The sequence below is a fragment of the Salvia hispanica genome, chromosome 5 (assembly GCF_023119035.1).
Source record: "Salvia hispanica cultivar TCC Black 2014 chromosome 5, UniMelb_Shisp_WGS_1.0, whole genome shotgun sequence".
Classification (NCBI taxonomy): domain Eukaryota; kingdom Viridiplantae; phylum Streptophyta; class Magnoliopsida; order Lamiales; family Lamiaceae; genus Salvia; species Salvia hispanica.
The window spans coordinates 1,608,491-1,628,582 of record NC_062969.1 but is presented as its reverse complement, the minus strand read 5'-3'; the positions used below and the strand labels follow the sequence as shown (position 1 = coordinate 1,628,582).

General features: G+C 35.7%; 4 protein-coding genes across 5 annotated transcripts; 1 reads left to right on the top strand and 3 right to left on the bottom strand.

Moving 5' to 3' along the window:
• Positions 1–1,959: 1,959 nt before the first annotated feature.
• LOC125187525 (zinc finger CCCH domain-containing protein 2-like) lies at positions 1,960–3,219 on the bottom strand. The gene has a single exon (XM_048084131.1). The coding sequence runs from the start codon at positions 3,186–3,188 to the stop codon at positions 2,250–2,252; it is 939 nt and encodes a 312-aa protein (XP_047940088.1). The 5' UTR covers positions 3,189–3,219; the 3' UTR covers positions 1,960–2,249.
• A 2,647-nt stretch (positions 3,220–5,866) lies between these two features.
• LOC125190371 (probable protein phosphatase 2C 58) lies at positions 5,867–8,145 on the bottom strand. 2 transcript variants are annotated; one of them, XM_048087655.1, is made up of 6 exons: positions 8,010–8,073; positions 7,410–7,660; positions 6,771–7,022; positions 6,425–6,701; positions 6,190–6,344; positions 5,867–6,098 (listed from the first exon to the last, which is right to left on the bottom strand). In XM_048087655.1, the coding sequence occupies exons 2-6, from the start codon at positions 7,410–7,412 to the stop codon at positions 5,961–5,963; spliced, it is 825 nt and encodes a 274-aa protein (XP_047943612.1). In that variant the 5' UTR covers positions 7,413–7,660; positions 8,010–8,073; the 3' UTR covers positions 5,867–5,960. The 2 variants fall into 2 exon arrangements, with proteins under 2 accessions (XP_047943612.1, XP_047943610.1); XM_048087653.1 differs by lacking the exon at positions 7,410–7,660 and having other exon boundaries at positions 8,010–8,145.
• A 2,201-nt stretch (positions 8,146–10,346) lies between these two features.
• On the bottom strand, positions 10,347–10,973 carry LOC125186808 (protein ARABIDOPSIS THALIANA ANTHER 7-like). The gene is made up of 2 exons (XM_048083260.1): positions 10,600–10,973; positions 10,347–10,506 (listed from the first exon to the last, which is right to left on the bottom strand). The coding sequence occupies exons 1-2, from the start codon at positions 10,947–10,949 to the stop codon at positions 10,497–10,499; spliced, it is 360 nt and encodes a 119-aa protein (XP_047939217.1). The 5' UTR covers positions 10,950–10,973; the 3' UTR covers positions 10,347–10,496.
• Positions 10,974–13,752: 2,779 nt separating this feature from the next.
• Positions 13,753–18,328, top strand: LOC125187335 (protein TPX2-like). Its single transcript, XM_048083902.1, has 20 exons — positions 13,753–14,029; positions 14,395–14,474; positions 14,570–14,640; positions 14,721–14,801; positions 14,894–14,955; positions 15,039–15,204; positions 15,288–15,381; positions 15,455–15,571; positions 15,668–15,958; positions 16,047–16,109; positions 16,198–16,275; positions 16,379–16,537; positions 16,637–16,768; positions 16,848–16,928; positions 17,012–17,131; positions 17,217–17,383; positions 17,481–17,589; positions 17,688–17,747; positions 17,848–17,942; positions 18,025–18,328. Exons 1-20 carry the CDS (start codon positions 13,873–13,875, stop codon positions 18,143–18,145), a joined length of 2,304 nt encoding a protein of 767 aa, XP_047939859.1. The 5' UTR covers positions 13,753–13,872; the 3' UTR covers positions 18,146–18,328.
• The last annotated feature ends 1,764 nt before the right edge of the window (positions 18,329–20,092 follow it).

The following is a 20,092-nucleotide window of genomic DNA, read 5'->3' as shown; positions in this document are numbered from 1 at the left end:
AGATAAAAGTGTAGATGTGTTGAGACATGTGAGTGGTAATAATTAATGGAGGGCCCTAAATTGAAGCTAAATAGGCCACTTTAAGCATATGTTCTAGTTCTTGATAAAGTTAAGACATAGAGTTGTGAATTGAGGGCAAGAGTCCACCTAAGTTTGGAAAAATCCTCACATACTTTTTATTGTGGTCTCATCAATCAAGCAAAATCTCTACCCTACTTCCCTTGCTGTCCACCACGTGAGCTCCCTTCCTAGGAAACACACATACATTGCATATCAAATTATTCACTCACATTATTCATTTTCTTGTCCCAGTATCATTACACCATCATCTTCTTCTAGTATTTTCAACAACTTCATAAATAATACTCCACTATCTACATCTTTATGTCTATCTATAACTTATCAATCATATACAGTATATATACTCCCTCATTCCGTCTGGTTCTAAGTGAAACATTTCTTGTTCGGTAAAAAATTTTATGCACTGCTACTTTGTGAGTTGAGTGGAGAGAGTATAAAGTAAGAGAGAGAAAAAGTATAGAGATTAAGAAATTTGTCATGAGACATCACAAAAAGGAAAAAATGTCACTTAGAGTAGGACGAAGAGATTATATATGTGTTAATGTGTGTGTAAATAGGCATGTAGGGGTCGGTTAATCAATGGCGGCTTTAGGAATCGAAACTTGTAGTGCTAGCCATAGTGAATTTGTGTTGGCGTCGAAAGGAGCAGTGGTGTTGCAACGGCCGTTACTAGTTAAGAACTTATGAATGGTAGACGAAAAAGAAAATTGAATCTCAACCCTTAATGGTTAGGCCCGGAGCTGCCGCACCGACTGACAACAACTCTAAAGACCGAATTTGATGAAGTCTCCGCCCTCATAACCATTGGTGGGATTGGTTGATTCTCAACCCCACTTAGATTCTCCATTAGTAAGAATTCATTTACATCCACTGTAAAATTTTACTACTATGCTAAGCTAAAAATTATTCTCCAATCTTGTTGTCAATATAGGCTTTGATTTGACAAAATTAATGATTCTCCGTTCTTATTATTGGCGTGACAATTTCTGACCATTTTAGGTATATCACCTGTTACTTTTGTAGACTATTAAAGACTGAGAGTTTTGGTGTATCATTTACAATCATTATTTAATGTGACAGATCGCCAGCAATTCTAGCTGGTATTTTCTTATGATTTAAGTAATTCTAGTACATAACTTTTTTCATATTGTATATATCTCATTTATTAGGATGCACAATTGAAATAATTACTTAATTGATATCATCCCTAGAGCCAGCTGTGACAATGTACTTTGTACTAAAAATTTTCAGATAATATCAATTGGATACACTTAAAATCGAATAATTAGTATTATCTGAATTGACTATTTTACATGTATGTACATAAATTCAAAATTTGTTATGCATTATTGTCGAATTGAGTTTTACATGTATACTTCAGTCTTCATTTTCTTAGAATATGCAATCGTGCAATACAAAAAAGACTATCTAATTGTATATGTGTTACTCCAAATTAATATATACTCTCGACAGAATAAGCACTTACCAGAATTTTAACAAATTAAACAAATGGAAATTATAATAGGTTATCCTAATTCCAGACTCACCACGTGGCATGTTTGCATGTGTGCCATATATATATGTAACACTCATATCCTTGATTATTCCATCTTATTGTTTTCTCAATTTGCATATTTTAATATTACAACATAATGTACACAAATCTAAAATGTTTCTACAATAAAATAGTAGAGTTAGATCAAGAATCTTTTTATTCCAATGTACGTATGAAGTTCATCTTATTTTTTTGCTGATATAAATGCAAAACCACATATATTATATTTCTTCCACCTCACATATAAAACAAATGACCACATTTCAAATAATATACATATACGATTTGATATTATATAGAGCCAAATAAAAAAAGAGATGCAATAACAGAAGTAGATGTTCATTAATTAAGCAAAAAAGGATCATATCGTACATGATCACATTACAATTCACAGTGATCATCAAAACAAGAATTACACCTCCAAATTTCCCAACTTAATTAACAAGACGCCTAATTATTCATGATCAACACACATTATATAGCCCCATAACCAACAATTCCACAAAAATAATCACATCCCATCAAAATCCCACTCTTGGTACCTTCATCCTCATATATACATCAGGATAAGGATCCCAACCCGAACCCGAATCCGAACCCGATATCGCATCATTCATGTCAGAAGATCGTTGACCCACCCGAGATCCGGCCCACCGGAACCACCCTCATTGGCATTAAACCTGCTTTCATTCATCAAATTCCTACCGGAATATTCCTCCTGGTAAAATTTGCTATGTCCACGGCTCACCGGAGTCGAAGTTGATGGCGACATCACAAACTGTGGCTCCTCCACATTGAAATTCACATCCAGCCACGGAAGGCCACCCTGAGGGCGGCCTGTCGCCTCACTCGGGCTCATAGCCTCAAACGAGGCCATGAGCTCAGCGAGCGCATCCTTGTACGAGTCCAAGGACCCATACCCCATGTCCCCTGTGTCGCCCCTGTACAAGGGCGACATAGGTGGGGAAATGTTATGATGGCCCATAAGGGTTGAAGTCGGCGACGCAGTCGCCGACTTCAACTCATGGTGGCAGTACAAACAGCAATGGCTGGAAGATTTCCTCTTGTCCTCCGGGGCGGGTTCGGGGTCGGGGACGAGGCGGAGCTGGCGGGAGGAGTGCGCGAAGAAGCACACCTTCCGCTTGCAGGCCTTCCCGTCCTTGCAGGCCTCGGTGCGGTAGCGGGAGGGGTGGAGCCAGCACTCGAACACGCCGTGCGAGAACTCGCAGGCGTCGCCCTTCCCGCAGTGGCCCTTCCGGTACTCGGGGCAGACGAGCCCCGAGTAGCGGAAGCGCCTGGGGTCGCGGCGCCTGGCCTTCTCGCCCGGGTGTGCGAAGGGGCAGTCGGTCCAGTCGTGGCTCCGGCTCCGGCTGCACTTCCGCACCTTGAACTCGTACATGCGGAAGTGGTCGGAGGCGTAGGGCTCCTCGTCCGAGCCGTCGACGTCGTTGCACGGGAGGAATCTCGAGAACGCGGCCGCGGTCGGGGAGCCGGAGAGGAGGAGGAGCTGATGCTGCCGGCGGGGAGGGATGTCGATGGTTCCCATCATCATAAATAAATAAAAATTGATTCTTGATTTTGTAATTTTGTGATTTGATGAGAGAGAAGAAGGAAAGGGGGGGTTTATATATTGTGCGAGAGGGATGGGCAGAGAGGTGCGTGGCGGCATAGTATTAGGGATGTTTGCATGCAAAGGGAGATAATGTGGCAGCTCACTAACACACTATTACATGCAGTGATGCAAACATCTCTATTAATTTTTCTCTCTCTCGGAGGGAGTAGGTCAATTTTGATGCCATGGGTATAATTTAGTGATTCTTTTTATGTCGTATGTGAATACTATTCTTGAGAAAAGACAGTGGGTTTCAATTTTATTTTGTTTGGAGATGGTAACGTTTTTGTTTCATTTTATGTTTTGATTGTGATTGATCCGTGGCTATCTAATTCTTGTGGGCGGATTAGGAGTTATTTGGTGTATGTAGTTTGATCCTGAATTTTGCCAAAAAATAAGTTGGATACTAATATTTCACTTCATTATCTAATTAAAATTGATACTAAGTTATCAAAGTAAAAATAATTTATAACAATTGGTAGAGGTTGAGATAGAATTAATTGATAAAAGTATATGGTATGTTTATCTTTCACATATTTTATTTAAGAAGAATTTTAATGAAACCAAAATGTGAACTATAGTACTAATAAACGAAAGTAAGGAGGTGTGACATGTAATGGACTACTATGTTGCACAACCTACTTCATTACTTGTCGGATATTTTTGATGCCATTTTATTATATTTAAAATAAATGTACCTTGATATATAATAATTGAACACATAATGTAACATAATAGAGAAATCTAATTAATGACAAGAATGCTGCCTACCACTATACTGTCATACTCCCTCTGTTCCATAATAGTGCAGTCATTTTGTTATTTTGGTACGTATAGTAGTAGAGTCATTTCCTTTTTTTACTAACATATTTTTTTCTCACTTGCTTTATTCTCTCTTACTTTATTCTCTTTTCATCTCTCAACCTTTTTCATTTTCTAATTTATTCTTCTTTTTCATAACTCACTCAACACAATTTTTCACTGCTATGGAACGGAGGGAGCAAATATTTGGATTTTCGTTGCAGAAATACTTGATACTAGCCATTTGTACTATGATTTCCATGTTTATCTCTTTTGATTTTGCCAAAATTTGTGAAGATTTAGCCAATATATAAAACAAATACCCAGCACGGAATTCGTCAAAATGCAAAATTCCTAGCAAATTTTGTCCGTCATGTATATAATATGATCCATAAATTGGATTTCAGCGCCCATTATATGGCTATAGCCCAATGTACTCATATTTGCAAATATAAATTTTCGATTTTATTCCTATTATTTTAATTTTCTTAACAAAAATATTTTAATCAATTGTAAAATATATATCCATTTTTATAATCTCAACAAAAATGATCAATCGTCACCACACAAACAGTAAATAAATTGAGAATTTGTACTTCTAAGTCTCTAATTAATTATATTTCACAAAAATCTAAAATGTAAACAATTTGTTTTGTGACAAGAATAAAATTGAAAACCAACGTCATTATATATTCAAATCCCCGAGATAGATGGGACGAAGGGAGTATATCATGTTATATTTTTATAAGTTTTTCTCTATAATAAAACAAATTTAATACTTTTATCATTTTTTTCTCTATTCTTATATTTATGAATTCACATTAGTATAATTTATATAATTAATTATTTGATGATAGAAGAAGAAAGTATAATTTTATATTTCTATAAATAAATAAATAAATAAAATAAAAAAACTTCACCTAATGCACTGATACATTAATTGGCTATAGTAGAGGTTGTTTTTTATGAACGCTGAAACGTGTCATCTAATAAAAGGAGTATTCCAAAAATGGATAAGTTAATGAAATTTTGTCGTGTAGGAAAGAAAATAAGAATTAAATGTTTTAAATTTTGCAGAAAGATGTGATGTCTCATTATGATGGAATATCCAAAATAGGAATACAATTATCGGATCATGGTTACATGGAACGAAGGTAGGATGACTATCTAATAAACGATCCTCCAGGAAGTATCGGTCATCTTTTTTAGCTAGATAAGATAGGTGAGCATGTCTCTCGATCTGTTGCTGCCTAAACATTTGTCTCCCTAGAGTTTTGACTCTCCTCTTGTAACCAAAAAATAAAAATCGAGCTTAACTGGTAAGCCATTTCTCGTTAACCAAATAAATTAATGTAAAAACATAATCAAACTTTTATGATTGACATCAATAAGTATTGGATTAATGAAATCTATATTAATTTTTAGCCTATTTATTATTTAAATCTTAATTTTTATAGTTACCAATCATATCTAATCATTTTCCACTTATCAATCATATCCTAATTATTTCAAATTTTGATTTAATTATTTCTACGATATAAGTGTTAATGTGAGATATTAAAAACATAAGTAAACAACATGTCTTGTCACGGAACTTTTGAAGTATGAAAATACAATGAATACGTTTCAATAGGAGAAGGGTGGCTTTGTATGGTAGATCATTATATAGATAAAAAAAAATTCAATTTGATGGGATAGACAATTTTGAATTTATTCAAAAGGGTAATACCTAAATATGCAAGTATAATATTCACATTTTTGGTATAAAACTATACAAAAGTATGCATTCCATATGCAAAAACCAGGGCCTTCTTAAGTAGAAAAAAAATATCATTCAATTTCTTGCAAAATAAATTCAAATCCTAAGTAGCTAAACTAACTAAGTGAAAGCAAAAAACCTATCTAATCAAGCTATTGAAACCTAACGACGACGCACGAGATGTCGTCCCGGCTTTTCCTCGACAGCGCCTCATCAACGAGACGCTTGGCTGCTGCGTGTGGATCCTTGATCGCTTTGATGGAGTTGACCGCGTCTTGGTTCGACATTACCTGCATAAATACAAGGGCAAATAAATGAGCCCTCAGTTGTAAAATCGACTCAAGAATGCGTATAAGGAAAGTTTTATGGATAGTATCGCACGGTCCACACTCCATCGCTCGCTAAAATTAAGAACTCAACGTCGTCGTCTATGGTCTGGACCGCAATATCAGGCTCGGACGTCACGTGTTTCTTCAAGCTCTTGTCGCCGAATGCTCTGGCCACCGCCAGCTGGCCATCAACGCGAGGAACGTCGCCTGTGACAATAAACCTAATTAAAATTTCTGGATTATTGGTAGAAATTAGAAGCATTAGATCAGATAATGTGGATGTGTACCTGGCCGGTTTGACACGAATCCGCCCTTGCTCTCGATCAACTCCTTTTCCCTAGTGGGGTCGTGATCGACAGAGAGCTGCTTCGCGACGCCTTTCTTGCTGATGACAGCTCGGGAGTCCCCCACGTTTGCAACCACGAGCCTCTGTCCGTTGATCAAGATTGCATTTACCGCTGTCGACCCTCCTTTCCCCAATTCAAAGGACTTCTCCAATATTTCCTTGTCAGTCGTCTGATAAGCGCTCTTTATTGCGAGTTTGATGTCGGTCCAGAAGTCACCCTGCTCGGGAAAGAACGTTATCGTAAATACACGAAGATTGCATCAAAGGAAGTGTGTATAGCACCATACCTGCTTCAGAATGTTGTCGAAGAGGTTCAGTTGCAAGTAGTTTGCAACACCGTGCCCCATGTGTCCGTCATAGATGGCAAACAATCCCAACGCGTCCTCGCCTATCACCCTGAGTTCAGAGACCAGATAGTCTTCCATGGGACGGTTCGACTTTCCTTTCATCAGATAGGAGCCATGTGTGACTTGCCTCGAGAATTTTCCACCGCCTTTCTTTCCATCCGGGGTAAGAGGCGAGGAAAAGCACACCTTTTCCTAAGCCCGAAAAAGAGTGAGAGATAGAGTCAATACCAACTGCAAATGCACAAATGCTCAAGCTAAATACGCGAAAAGCACAGAGCCGGACACAAAAGCTACAAGGCCTAGTCCTTATCTATCGAGGCTATTGCACGAGACACAACACAGATGCTACCACCAATCACGAGCAAGAATCAGAACGACAAATAACGCTCTTTTTAGAACGTAATCAGCTGAAAAACGCAACATCATTTCAACGTCTCAACCTACATAAACAGAGCTATTGCCTCCAAGCAAGGCAAGCAACGAAAAGGAAGTTTTCATACGATCAGACTAATATACAACGAGACACAACACAGAACGAAAACGTTGCACGAGAAGCTGGACTTCACTGCTGCAACTGATCATGATCAAGAATCAGAAGACAAGCAAGTAGGCGACGAAAAACGCTCTTTTTAGAACAAAATCGTATCAACGATCCAACACCTTCGCCCGAATAAACAGAACACAGCATTCCATGTATCAGATTGGCATCACACAGAGAGCCTACATCCCTTACACCATCCACATTTCATCACAGTGAGACAAAACCAAGAAACATACATCAAAATTTCCAAATGCATGATCTCTTTGTGCTACTAAAAGAGCCACAGTTGCTGAAATCAAGTAAGAAAATACAATTACAACAATAAGCCTCCATAATTTGAAACAAACAGCAATGATTTTACACAAAAAAATTGATCATATTTTCCAATAAATCAACATTCTTTACAAGAAAAATCAGCAATTTCGTCCAATTCATGACTCAAACCATGCTGATCAAACACCAACCAAGAAACCCCCCTCAAAAAACACACACACAAACACAAATTGTGAAAATTTGAGTAAAGAAAGTTCGAAAAAAACAACAATCAAGAACTCAAAAACGAACTACTTTTTCCAACATAATAGAAACAAGAAATTGCCCCCATTAAATAGCATGAGAAAGAGAGGCAAGAAAGTAACCTTCATCTTGTGAAGGAGCTCTCTTCCTATCATGGCTGTCTCTTTTCAAGAAATCTTGTATTTTGGCAGCTACTCTAAAACCCATGAAAACCCAGAAAAGTATCGAATTTGATTATTTATAGAGCGCAAAAAGATTAGATTTTTATAATGTTCTGTTGCGAAATTGCTGCTACCTGATTTTAAATTATCTATAAAGATATTTATCCACCGTTGACCTCGCGATTCCTTTCACAGTTGCTTTTTTCGGATAATTAATCACTAAATATGAATAAAAAGGTGTGAAAATTGAAAAAAGTTGGGATTTTTAGAGATATAATAGGGATTGGTTAATTTTTTTATTAATTTTGAAATTTGAATTTGAATATTTTACGCGTGGGTATTTTAAAATATTTTATGTTCTATATATGTAGTATTTATTAAGATTACGATAAATATTTTATGTTTTAAATTGATAAAATAAATATATTCTGTTTCATCAATAAAAAATATCAGCAATGAAAAGCATTAACGGAAAATCCTCTTTGGGTTCTTTAAAATCTAGGGATATACACTCAATGTGATTTTTAAATCCAAACTTATTTTCATTATAATTCATATCAATCTTGTTAATGTTGAGTAAATATGTTGTTTTTTTTTGGATAATAATATTTAGTTAAATTTGATTATCTTTATCTAAATTATATGGATGTGTATTTATTGGTTAAAACGTGAACTATCATTTTCCAGATTATCATTCAAGTTTCCCAAATTTATTGTATTACTCGTATATATCTATATCTGTTTTATTTCTAATATCTTACCAATTTGGGAGGTAGGAAATAAAATACATAATCTAAATGTCTAGGTACAAGATAAAGTCTAGGTACAAGATTGTTAGTTCAAAAATTTATGATAGAAAAATCACTAATTGCATTATCACATATGCCAACCTTTTCATTCAAGGACGTAGCTTAAAACTCCGAATTTAGTTTTTCGACGCTCATGGATGGCAGTGGAATCGGTCGACCCATCCCGATCTCACTTGGATCCTTTGAATTAAAATCAGGAATTTTGAAGAAATTTTGCAGTTACCAACAATTTTTACACATATATATGAATTGTTGATTTGTTGTACTATATCTTAACATTAACCATACCATGTATTTGATACACATATATAGAAAAAGCTAAGTTATAACTTCTTTATTTAATTCCACCATTATAAGGAAACAAATTTACTAACATATACTACATGGAGTATTAACTTACTAATCAAATAATGGTAGAGACTAATCTTTCAAATGATCCTGCACCAAAACAAACAATTATTTATATTAAATAATAAAAACAAATTAATTATAAATTAACTTTTGATTATTAGTATGTTTATTTACCTATTACAATTCATGCGCTCCGAAATCGGAAAACTCAAGTGTGTGTTGCACTTGAGAGGCAGTTCTCGGATGCGCGATTCATTGAACGGGTTGGAGGCTTTATAAGTCCCAAAATGCTCGATACATTTGCATATTCTTATCGAACCACCTGTTTCTTGCTTCGCCATAAAATTCAAATTCATTACACTATGGCAGCACGTTGGTGTCGGATCGGTGCCTTCCCCTTGAATATAGTCCGCACATTGGCTAAAATCATCGAACACGTCTTTGCAGCCTTTGCAAGGCCACGCGGTGATTGGTCTCGAGAAAGCGAATGCAAGAGTGAAAAGAAGTATAAGATGATTCATATTTGTGTTGTTAAGTTCTTCACATTGAGAAAGAATGTGTTTGATGTGTGTTTATATAGATATATTGTTACAACCCTTTATCTTCGAAGATTAATTAGGGTTGTGCATCAATTCAAGATTCGTGAATATAATTCATTTTCTACTTTAATTTAATTGTTCATGCCTTTTGTGTTGCCTATGAATAGGACTAAAATGGGGATGATTATCATTCTAGGATTTTTCTAGATATTTCATAATAAAATTATACTCTCTCGATATGTCCCAGGGTAAGTGAGACATATTCATCTATAGGCCGTCCCAAACTAAAATCATGATGCCTTGACTGAAACAAGAGAAATGTCTCATTTTTTCACCCCTTATTTTTTCTTCCTCCTACTTTATTCTCTTTATTTAATCACTAAATAACATTATCTAAAATTTTATGCCTTCAAATCTTATGGTGGAACTGAAGGAATAGTAATTAAAGTTTTTATTATGTAAAATGCTAGTAATTGGAGTGCTTTTACAATTTTTATGTTATTAGGGCATCTACACTGCAACCGGAAATGGGGTCTATTTTCTTATATAAGTTTAATTGCACAACTAAAATCATGATCACGAGTTAATTTACAACATTATGAAATTATAATAGTATAACTTTTTTATTTATGCTCCTCGAATACATCGAAACAATATGGTAATAGCCCTTACAACCTTATTACATTACATATCCATATATATTTTTAAGTAGTATGAGTATTAGCCAAATAATGGTAGAGATTAATCTTTCAAACAGCCCTGCACCAAAACAAACAATTAATTACTTCAATTAGATGATAAAACAACTTAATTGAACAATCATACATAAATTTTTAAGATATGTTTATTTACCGATTACAGTCCATGCGCTCCGAAATAGGAAAACTCAAACGCGTGTTGCACTTACGAGGCAGGTCTCTGATACGCGTGCCAACGAATGGATGGTGTCTATAACTTGCAAAATGCTCTATGCATTGGCATATTCTTACCGAACCACCCGGTTCATGTTTCGCGATGGAATTCAGATTCGTTACACTTAGGCAACACACTCGCGATGGTTTGTTGCCTAGACCTTGAATATAGCCCGCGCAATGGCCAAAATTGTTGAACACGTCTCTGCAGCCTTTGTTGCGCGACGCGGTGATTGGCATCGCGAGAGTGAGTGCAAGTGCGAGCGCGAAGAGAAGGATAAGAGGCTTCATATTGTGAGTATAAGCTGTTAAGTACATTGATAAAGAATGCATTTGATGTGTGTATATATAGAAATATTGTGACAAGCTTAGTTAGGGATGAAATATTCATGCGTTTTGAGTTGCCTTTTGATAGGGCTTGAATTTTGGTTAGATTAAGCATTTGATTTACATTTCCAATCGATATGAAGTTGTGGAGGATTATACTTCTCTTTCCATTTTCTTTTTTCTTTTTCTTTCACCAAAGTTTCTACTTTATTTCTTATTTTTTGAAAGAAATAAATGCATGTGATTCATGATGTAATTGTTTAATTTTCATTTTTTTTAAAATTTAATGGGAGTATAATTTTAAAAATATTATAAATTAAAAAATATATAAAATTAATATATGATGAATTAAATAAATAGTGGAATAATGAATTATAATGTTCTGACTGAATTTGTAATATGTTTTGTTGAGATTTGTTGATGATTGTGATAATGTTTAAGATGCTAACGGGACACGTAAATAATACTACTATAGATTTAGTTGAATTTATGACATTAACTCGTGAATGACCTTATTTTAGCATCTAGTTGCTTTAATAAGTTCAATTGGAACCAAAATCACAGTGCTTCTTTGATTTTTATTTTTTTTTTCTTTTGGTGATTCTACTACAAAGGTTTCCAATATGAATGTTTTAAAAAATTCCGAGTTTGGATAAAACGCGTAGCCGTTTCACATGTTTAAAAATGCGAATTAGTTGCATGTGTTTAAACACGTGAATCGGCTACACATTTTAAAATAACTCTTGCCGGCACGATTTATACTTATTCGAAAGGTAAGAAATTAAAATAACACAATATTGGGTGTGAGGCCGTGGGTTTGAAACCAGCGTCCATCAATATTCTCTTTTACACACTCAAATTATCAATTCTTTAGTTTCTTTATTTGGTCCATATCATTCGAAATTGCTTCAAAAATATTTTTATTCAAATAATTTAAATCATTTTTATTTTGTAGGAATATCTAAAAAATAGTGTGATAAATACAAAAAATTATAATATAAGTTATATGATTAATGTAAACTAAGTTGTAAGTTTTAATTGAAATTACAAAATAATGTTATTACTTCAATTGTTTTACCTTTCTTGGTCGCAATATGATTCAAAATTATTTTGCAAAATATTTAATTTTAAATATTTTGAATAATTTCCTTTTTGTAGAAAGATTTTTTTTTTCTTGAGTGTGCCGAAAGGTGACGACTTATACAAAAGTATAATCTTCTTGACCAAGTTTCTAATTTCACATTAAATTAGAGTCATCGCATAAAGGTCCCATCATTTGAAAGGTGACATGTCAATCAATTTCTTAATTCTTTATTCAAACAAAATATAATTAACAATATACAAGAATGAGGATCTTATGAGTGAAGGATTTCATAACTCGATTCGAAAAAAATATTTAAAACTTACATCTTCGAGTTTAATTGACCTTTTTGTGATTTAATCATGCACAGTTAGAGGGTAAATAATGTTGGTTGATAGTTTAATTTGGGCCTTTATACAAATGGAATTACGTGACAGTATATTATTAGTTTTATGTAATTTGGATTTTTTATGTTAGTTATTGTGCTTGTAATATTATACTAATACAAATTTGTAATTTACGTATATATAATGGAACTTCCTTTTACCAAAACATTATTTCCAATTTCGATTTTTTCAGAGTTTTTTATAAAATTATATATTGCCATAGTTTTCTTTATTATTTATTTTGAATAAAGTTAGTACAATAATCTTTTTAGCTAGGCCTTTTTAAGAATTTCTATTTTGAGGACTATTATCTAGGCCCGGTTCAGGCCTGACCCAAGTAAGCCCATTAACGTTTACATCCTATTTTTAATTTAATTTTAAAATTGTTTAAACCTTAATATTTACAAACAAATATATTTTCTTCTTGTCCCTTCTTCCAATTTAATTTATTCAAATAGTTGCAATAAGACATTCATACCTTTTAGAAAATAGTATTAAATTATCAAACAATTATACTCCTATATGTGAACTACAACAGAAAAAGATGAAGCTCTTTATATGCTACTTGTATAATTTATAGTACGTAACATTTAATTAAAATATTTAAAAATATATGAGAAATTCGAGAAATGCATAAAATAAATACTGTCCACTACCTTGGTCTAATCACATCTACTTACCAAATGGATTAGATTAGATTAGAACTGATCCAAACTTTTTATGGAAAATTAAGCTTGAATTTCTTCAGTAATGAGCTAGATTGGATTGACCTGGCCCATTAAAAATAAAACAGATGTGATTAAAGTTACCTTAAAATTTTTTCCTGATTAAGGGAAAAAATGCACACTAAACTGCAAAATTATCCGAGATTTAGGAGTAAAAATATTACCTAAACAGTTTCATTTTTAATTACATTTAATCAAAAAAAATTTATCATACGTCATATACCATCCAACTCACTGCTCTAAAATGGAATCCACTTAAAAATAATTAAATAATAATAAATAAAATTTAAATAAAATAAATCACAATAATTTTACATGAATTTGATTTGTAATTTTATCGTAGGAGTATATTTTTACTCACAATAATAATTTCAGGTAAACAAATCATTCATTCATACACCATTTAGTCTGAAATGATTCAAAATACATTGAAAATACACCATAATTAAACGTTTAATTTTAGAATTAATTTTGTTTCCATGAAAACGGTCACCACCTCCATATTCCCCCTTTTTCAAAATTTCGACCGTTACACAAAATTCGACCGTTAATATCCTTCCCTCTTCTCTCTCTCTAAACAACGCAACGCAGCGCCATTTTCTTCGTCACCGATCGTATATACAGCGCCACATTTCTCTCTCTTCCTGCGAATTGCCGGGGCAGGTGGTTAATCGATCGATTATTCCCGATTGAACATGGCAGCGGTGGAGGAGTCGAGCAATCTGTTCGTGGTCGACGAGGCGTATGAGTTCTCGGCGCCGCGATTTCATGATTTCATGGCGGAGGAGACTGTTGAGGAGCTTCGCAGGGCGGAGCTGTGGTTCGAGAGCGCCCTCGCTTACGCCCCTTCTCGTGCGTCCGATTTCCCCTCTTTTTGCTTAATTGGATGCTAATTTTTGTTTTCCCCCAAATTTCACAGAGAATATCTCGAATTGTATGCTGATTACAGTTTTCACGATTTATTAGAGCTCGTTGCATTATTTTTTATGAGAATTGGGCGTTTCTGGAGTTCTAGGGTTTGCATTCTGTGATTTCTCAATTGGAGAGAGGGGGAGAGATTAGGGTTTTTTGAAATAATCATTTTATCTTTTGAATTTCTTGAATCAATTGGTGTTTTGGTGTTTTGCAATGTTCTTCAGTGGCTTGGCGATTAGTGTTTCTGGAAATTTGTGAATGTGAGTGAGGATTCATATATAGCATTATTTTTGGATTTGCAGCGTTTATGCCTAGAATCAGATCTACCAGAACTGTTCAACAGATTCTTTGCAATTTCAATGAGGATGAGCAAATTCAGAAGGTGGAATTTCTTTTTATCATGTCTGTGGCTTCCTTATCTTATCAATGTGATGATGGATGTATGTGATAGATGTAAAATGTCTCTACTTGTTTCAGCCACCGAAATCATCTGAAAATGCATCGAATTCTGCTCAAGAACCAGCTCCAAAATCACTGAACCAGACACTGTTAGTAACATTTAATTACTGTGTCTTGTTGCTGTTATATCTCTTCGGAGGAAGAGACTCAATTTTTTCCTACATTACAGAGATAAAGTGAAGGTGATTTCAGCTGAAACAACGGAGAAGACACCTGATACAGAAAGCTCATGCTCTCAGGAAAAGCAGAAGTAGGTTCATTTCTTGCTCACCTGTTCTTCTAATGTTGGTAGCCTCTTACATAGTCTAACGAGCAATGAAATTTCCGGTTCCGATTTCTCAGCATTGCTAAAGGCAGCGGCCCGGTATCCTCCTCCTCTGTCCCTAAAGAAGTTGCTGGACAAGGTTAGTCTCCTTTTTTTCCCATGAGTTACCAATGTGGCCTTTTTTCTTGCATCACATATGAAACGAGTCGTTGGTGGTATTAGGACCGGAGATTTACTGCACTCCAGCACCACAAAAGCAGAGGGATGATAGGAAGCTTCAGACAGCAAAAAAGATTGCTAGTATGCTGAAAAATCCTTCTGCGGTCAATTCAAAGAAACAGTTGCCAAAATCACAAGCCAAGAGTGCTAAACCTGCTAGTGTTAGGAGGTGTGAATTGTTTCTTTTAGTAGCTTTTTTTTCACTAGTTAATCATCTATCACCATGAACTAAGAAATGGTAATTTCGTTCAGGGACGGTAATAAGAACATTGTTGGAACTCCCAGCTTTGCCCATGAAAACCCTGCCATAAAGAAGCAAAAGCTGGATGGAGGAAAATCTCGACAGGTAGATATAGTGCTTATACCGGAGTTTCTTCATGGTTTTCAAATTTTCACATTTTTAACATATGGTTTTTCAGATTCTTGGAGTTAACAAACCTTCAAACCTTTCTCACAAAACAAGAACTGGAATTGTTAGCAGCAGCACCTCCACCTTCTGCCCTGCAACTGCTAAAACTTGTAAAGAAGATAGAAAGGTATGGTGCCTGTCTACATTAATTCAAGTGTATTACTTTGTTCTTCACATCGAATGTCGTTATTGGGATGCTGATTTAATCATATTCTTCGTGTAGATGTATGTCCGAGAACCAGTAGCACCATTTGTTTCTATGGCGGAAATGATGAAGAAATTCCAATCAGGGACGAGAGAGATGCCTTCGATGCGTAGCAGCTGCTCTCTTTCTCAGAGCGATGCTGCTGGAGCAACGCAGAGGAGGCATAAGCTTGTGCTCACAAGGCCTAAAACACCTGAATTTGAAACATCTCAGCGCGTGCGTTCTGTTAAAATCAAAAGCTCAGCAGAAATCGAGGAAGAGATGATGGCTAAGCTTCCCAAGTTCAAGGCTCGTCCACTAAACAAAAAGGTAGAAAAATCATCAATTTTAACAGAAAATCTTTGAAACAAATTTTAGACGTGAGTGTTCATCCTTCCTAATCTGTTTTATCTTGTAGATCTTTGAGGCTGCAACTTTACCGCCATTGCCAAGAAGCACACCACAGCTTCCGGAGTTCAAGGTAGATTAATGTCTCTTATCAGTGCAAGTCCGAAAAAGTGGAATATTATTCAAGCATAGTATATGAAACAATGTCTTTATTTTAACAGGAATTCCGTCTAGAAACAATGTCAAGGGCCACTCAGAATGCAGAAACATCCTCTGTGGCTTCGGTTGAACCAACAGAGGTATAGAAACTCAGTTCATGCTCTCAGACGTTTAGCTAATTCGTTGACTTGTTTCCACAAGGCATTGAAACTCAGCATACATGCACCCTTGTTTTTTATGCAGAGTCATCTATGGAAACCACGTCACCTTACTGCCCCGAGGTCACCTGCTCTTCAAACATCTCTCCGAGCACGTCCTCCCAAGATCAAGAGTTCCGAGGAGTTGGAGAAAGAGGAGCTTGAAAATATTTCACATTTCAAGGCTAGACCATTGAATAGAAAGGTAAATTCATGACCTTCTGGTGAAATTTTTCTGTTAGAATGTTGTCTTTTTTTGCTTAACCACCGTTATTTAATAAATTTTCGATTTTCGATTGTTCAGATATTTGAAAGCAAAGGGGAGATGGGAATGTTCTGCAACATGAAGAAGCAAGTTACCATTCCTCAGGAATTTAATTTTGCCATAGATAAAAGGATCCCTCCACCAACTTCTGTGGTTGATCTCTTCGACAAGGTAGGAGCAGAACATGTTTTCCGAAGTCTCTTTTGTTAGTTATGTAGCTAAATACTGAATCCTTTTCTACTCCTTTCAGCTTTCAATATGTTCAGAATCTCAACGTGAGAAGCCTCTCACTAGAAACACTACACCAAACCCATTCCATCTCCACACAGAGGTATGAAACAACTTCTCCGTATAAATATGAATTCACCGGTATTTTTTCCTACTTCGACTCATGTTTTTCCTTCGTTCGATCAGGAAAGAGGGGCAGAGAAAGAGCGAAGGATAGCTGCAGAACTCATGCAGAAACAGTTAGAAGAGGAGAGGGCTAGGATACCTAGAGCTCATCCGTATCCTTACACAACTGATTTTCCTGTGGTATGAATCTACATATCCTTACACAACCCTAAACCGTTATCTTTACTTCGTTGATGATCTTGACATGTAATTTTCTCTGTTGCAGATTCCGCCAAAGCCAGAGGCAAAGCCATGTACGAAACCAGAGCCATTCGAATTGGAAAGTTTGGTGAGGCATGAACAGGAGATGCAGAGAGAAATGGAGGAAAGGATGAGGATGGAAATGGAAGAAGCTGAGAGGAGAAGATTCAAAGCCCATCCTATCTTGAAAGAGTACGAATTAAACGAAAAATAATTTCAATCATTAACATCTTTCTGTTTCCCTGTTATCATGGCTCTAACTGATTATGTCGAATCTGTCAACTATCAGGGACCCGATTCCACTCCCGGAGAAGGAGCGAAAGCCCCTCACAGAGGTTCAAGGATTCAATCTACACCTCGTGAACAGGGCTGTTGAGAGAGCAGAATTTGATAAAAAGGTCACTTTCCTTTCCTTTTCCCTCTTCAATAAGCACAAAGTTCCTTGTCAACAGTTGTGTTTTTACCATTCTTACCAAGAGTTGTGTTTTTTTACCAGATTAAGGAGACAGAAATGGTCTACAAGAGATACAGAGAGGAGACAGAAGCTGCAAGGATGGTGAGCAACATTCATTTTAATAGAGTCCATTCAAGTTCAACCTTATGTCATTCGATAATTATTTAGAATCAAAATTTTAATTCATCATAAAAACACACAGATGGAGGAGGAGAAGGCCTTGAAACAGTTGAGGAGGACTATGGTTCCTCATGCAAGACCAGTACCTAAATTCAACCACCCTTTCTTACCACAGAAGTATGCATCTCTTCAGACATCAATTATTTTTGTTTCCTACTTTGCTCTGTTTCTAATATCATATTTACCGAATAAACAACAGGTCTACTAAAGACACCACAAAACCCAAGTCTCCAAAACTGCGTGTGGATTATAGGAAGGAGAAACGAAGGATGGTCCCCTCTGGCAAAGCTTCGGGTGCAGCAGCATGCTTTATGAGGTGACCGGTGATTGGTTGTGCAGTTTAAGTCACCTTGAACTATAACCATTATTATTTATTAGGATCGTGGGACGTTGGTTGCTCCAGTCCTACAATCCTGTATTAATTTGTACAAGAGTGATGCTATTGTAATACAATACAAATACTTCATCTGATCTATTATAGAAATCAAATTGCAAGAAGCCAATTATTTCTCTATATCTATTTTAATCGAATGGCTCGATTTGCTATCTTGTTTGATCGACTATTAGTATGGTCGTCGAGGGAAGCCTCATCTCACCGGTCTGGCTTCAATCATCTTGCAAACAGGAAAAATTATGCAGTTATGTTAATAAAATGAATCAATCCCTCGTTGACTTTACAATATCACTATCTCCAGCCATTACCATGTTGATGTTGTTCCTTCTCCAACAACTTGTATCTTCATGTTGACAGATTCTTGCACAGTTCCAGCTTCCAGTGGATACTTTTACCTCTCGGGTACGAAATGGGTACAAGCATATCCTTCCTCCACCTTTCCACTCAAGAGTTCTTACGTGTTTCCACGCCTCGAAAAGTGGACAAATTCCTTTTCTTAAGTCTTTAGAACGCAAACAAGATTCGTCTTAGTTTTTGGTTCAGTTTATGCATGGCGAACGGGGGCAAAAAGATTGAAAGGTTATGAATTCTGTTAAAAAAATTATTAGGGCTGATAAAATCCAACTTAATAAGTATAGAGACTGAAATTCATGAAAATGTAAATACCAAAACACATAAATAATAGCTAAAAACATAAAACTCGTGAAAATGTAAACAACTGAATTCACTATCTCTTATTCCCATATTAATATCTTAATTCGTGACCAATTATTCCCATATTTTATGGAGCTCACCATAAGTTCATGATTTTAACATAGAAACATTATTAATTATTGGACACTCACCACAAATAAATATAACACGTGAATCTTTAAAATATTCACAAGCTACACAACAAAAAGACATTGATGATTCTAACTTCATCGATAAATGCACCCTAATGATCACATCCATCCAACCAAGAAATCGAAAGAGAGAAGAAGTAAACAAACAATCACTATGTGCAGCGTGACGATAGTGTAATTTAATTGGCAAGACGTTTCTCATCCAATCAATTATAAGTTGGGGTTTGAGTCATCATAGTCATAAAGAAGTAACAAATCCAGTAAATGAAAGTCGTGGAGTCAAAACTCGCCGGATAAAGAAGGTTGTCCGAGTTTGTCTCATGTTGGCATGTTAGTATCTCTTCGCCATCATAAGTCAAAGACCGATTAATGGAGTTTTTAGCCATACTCATAAAATGTGGTGGGATCAGTCAACCCCGCCCGATTTATTGGTCGGCCACTAGTTAAACGATAAATAAAGAACCATTATTGATGATTAAAAAAAAACACCATGTGTAGCATTGAATAGTTGTACCCTCAAAAAGTACACATCTTGGACCCAATGAGATTAATTCTTAACATAACAAGGTACAACCAAGACCCTGAAAAATTGGTTGGCCTCATCTGCCCATGCAGTGTGCTATGCTATCCCCCTTCCCCACCACCACTAGTGCATGCATGAGAGGGTTGTACCTTTGAAAGGACAGAAACCACATGTAAATCACTACATTCGAAACATAGTGAAATCGACCACGTTTCGATCTTTGATTGAACAAAGGAGATCTAGCCAATGGGATAATAGGAAATGCATTTATGAAATCAATGAATTTCACACAAAATCACAAACCCTAACTTCAATTTTTGTGCAAGCCAACGTTTTGCCCTTTATTTGAACTGTGGAGGGCCCCACCCCCACTCACGAGAACTTTGATCCCTCTTTTGTTTTTGTTACTTTAATTTTTTTTTTCTTTTTTTTGTGAGAATTTAATTCGTGGATGAGTGTTGATGAGACATGCACCCTTGTTAGGGTTCTCTCTCTAGATCTATTT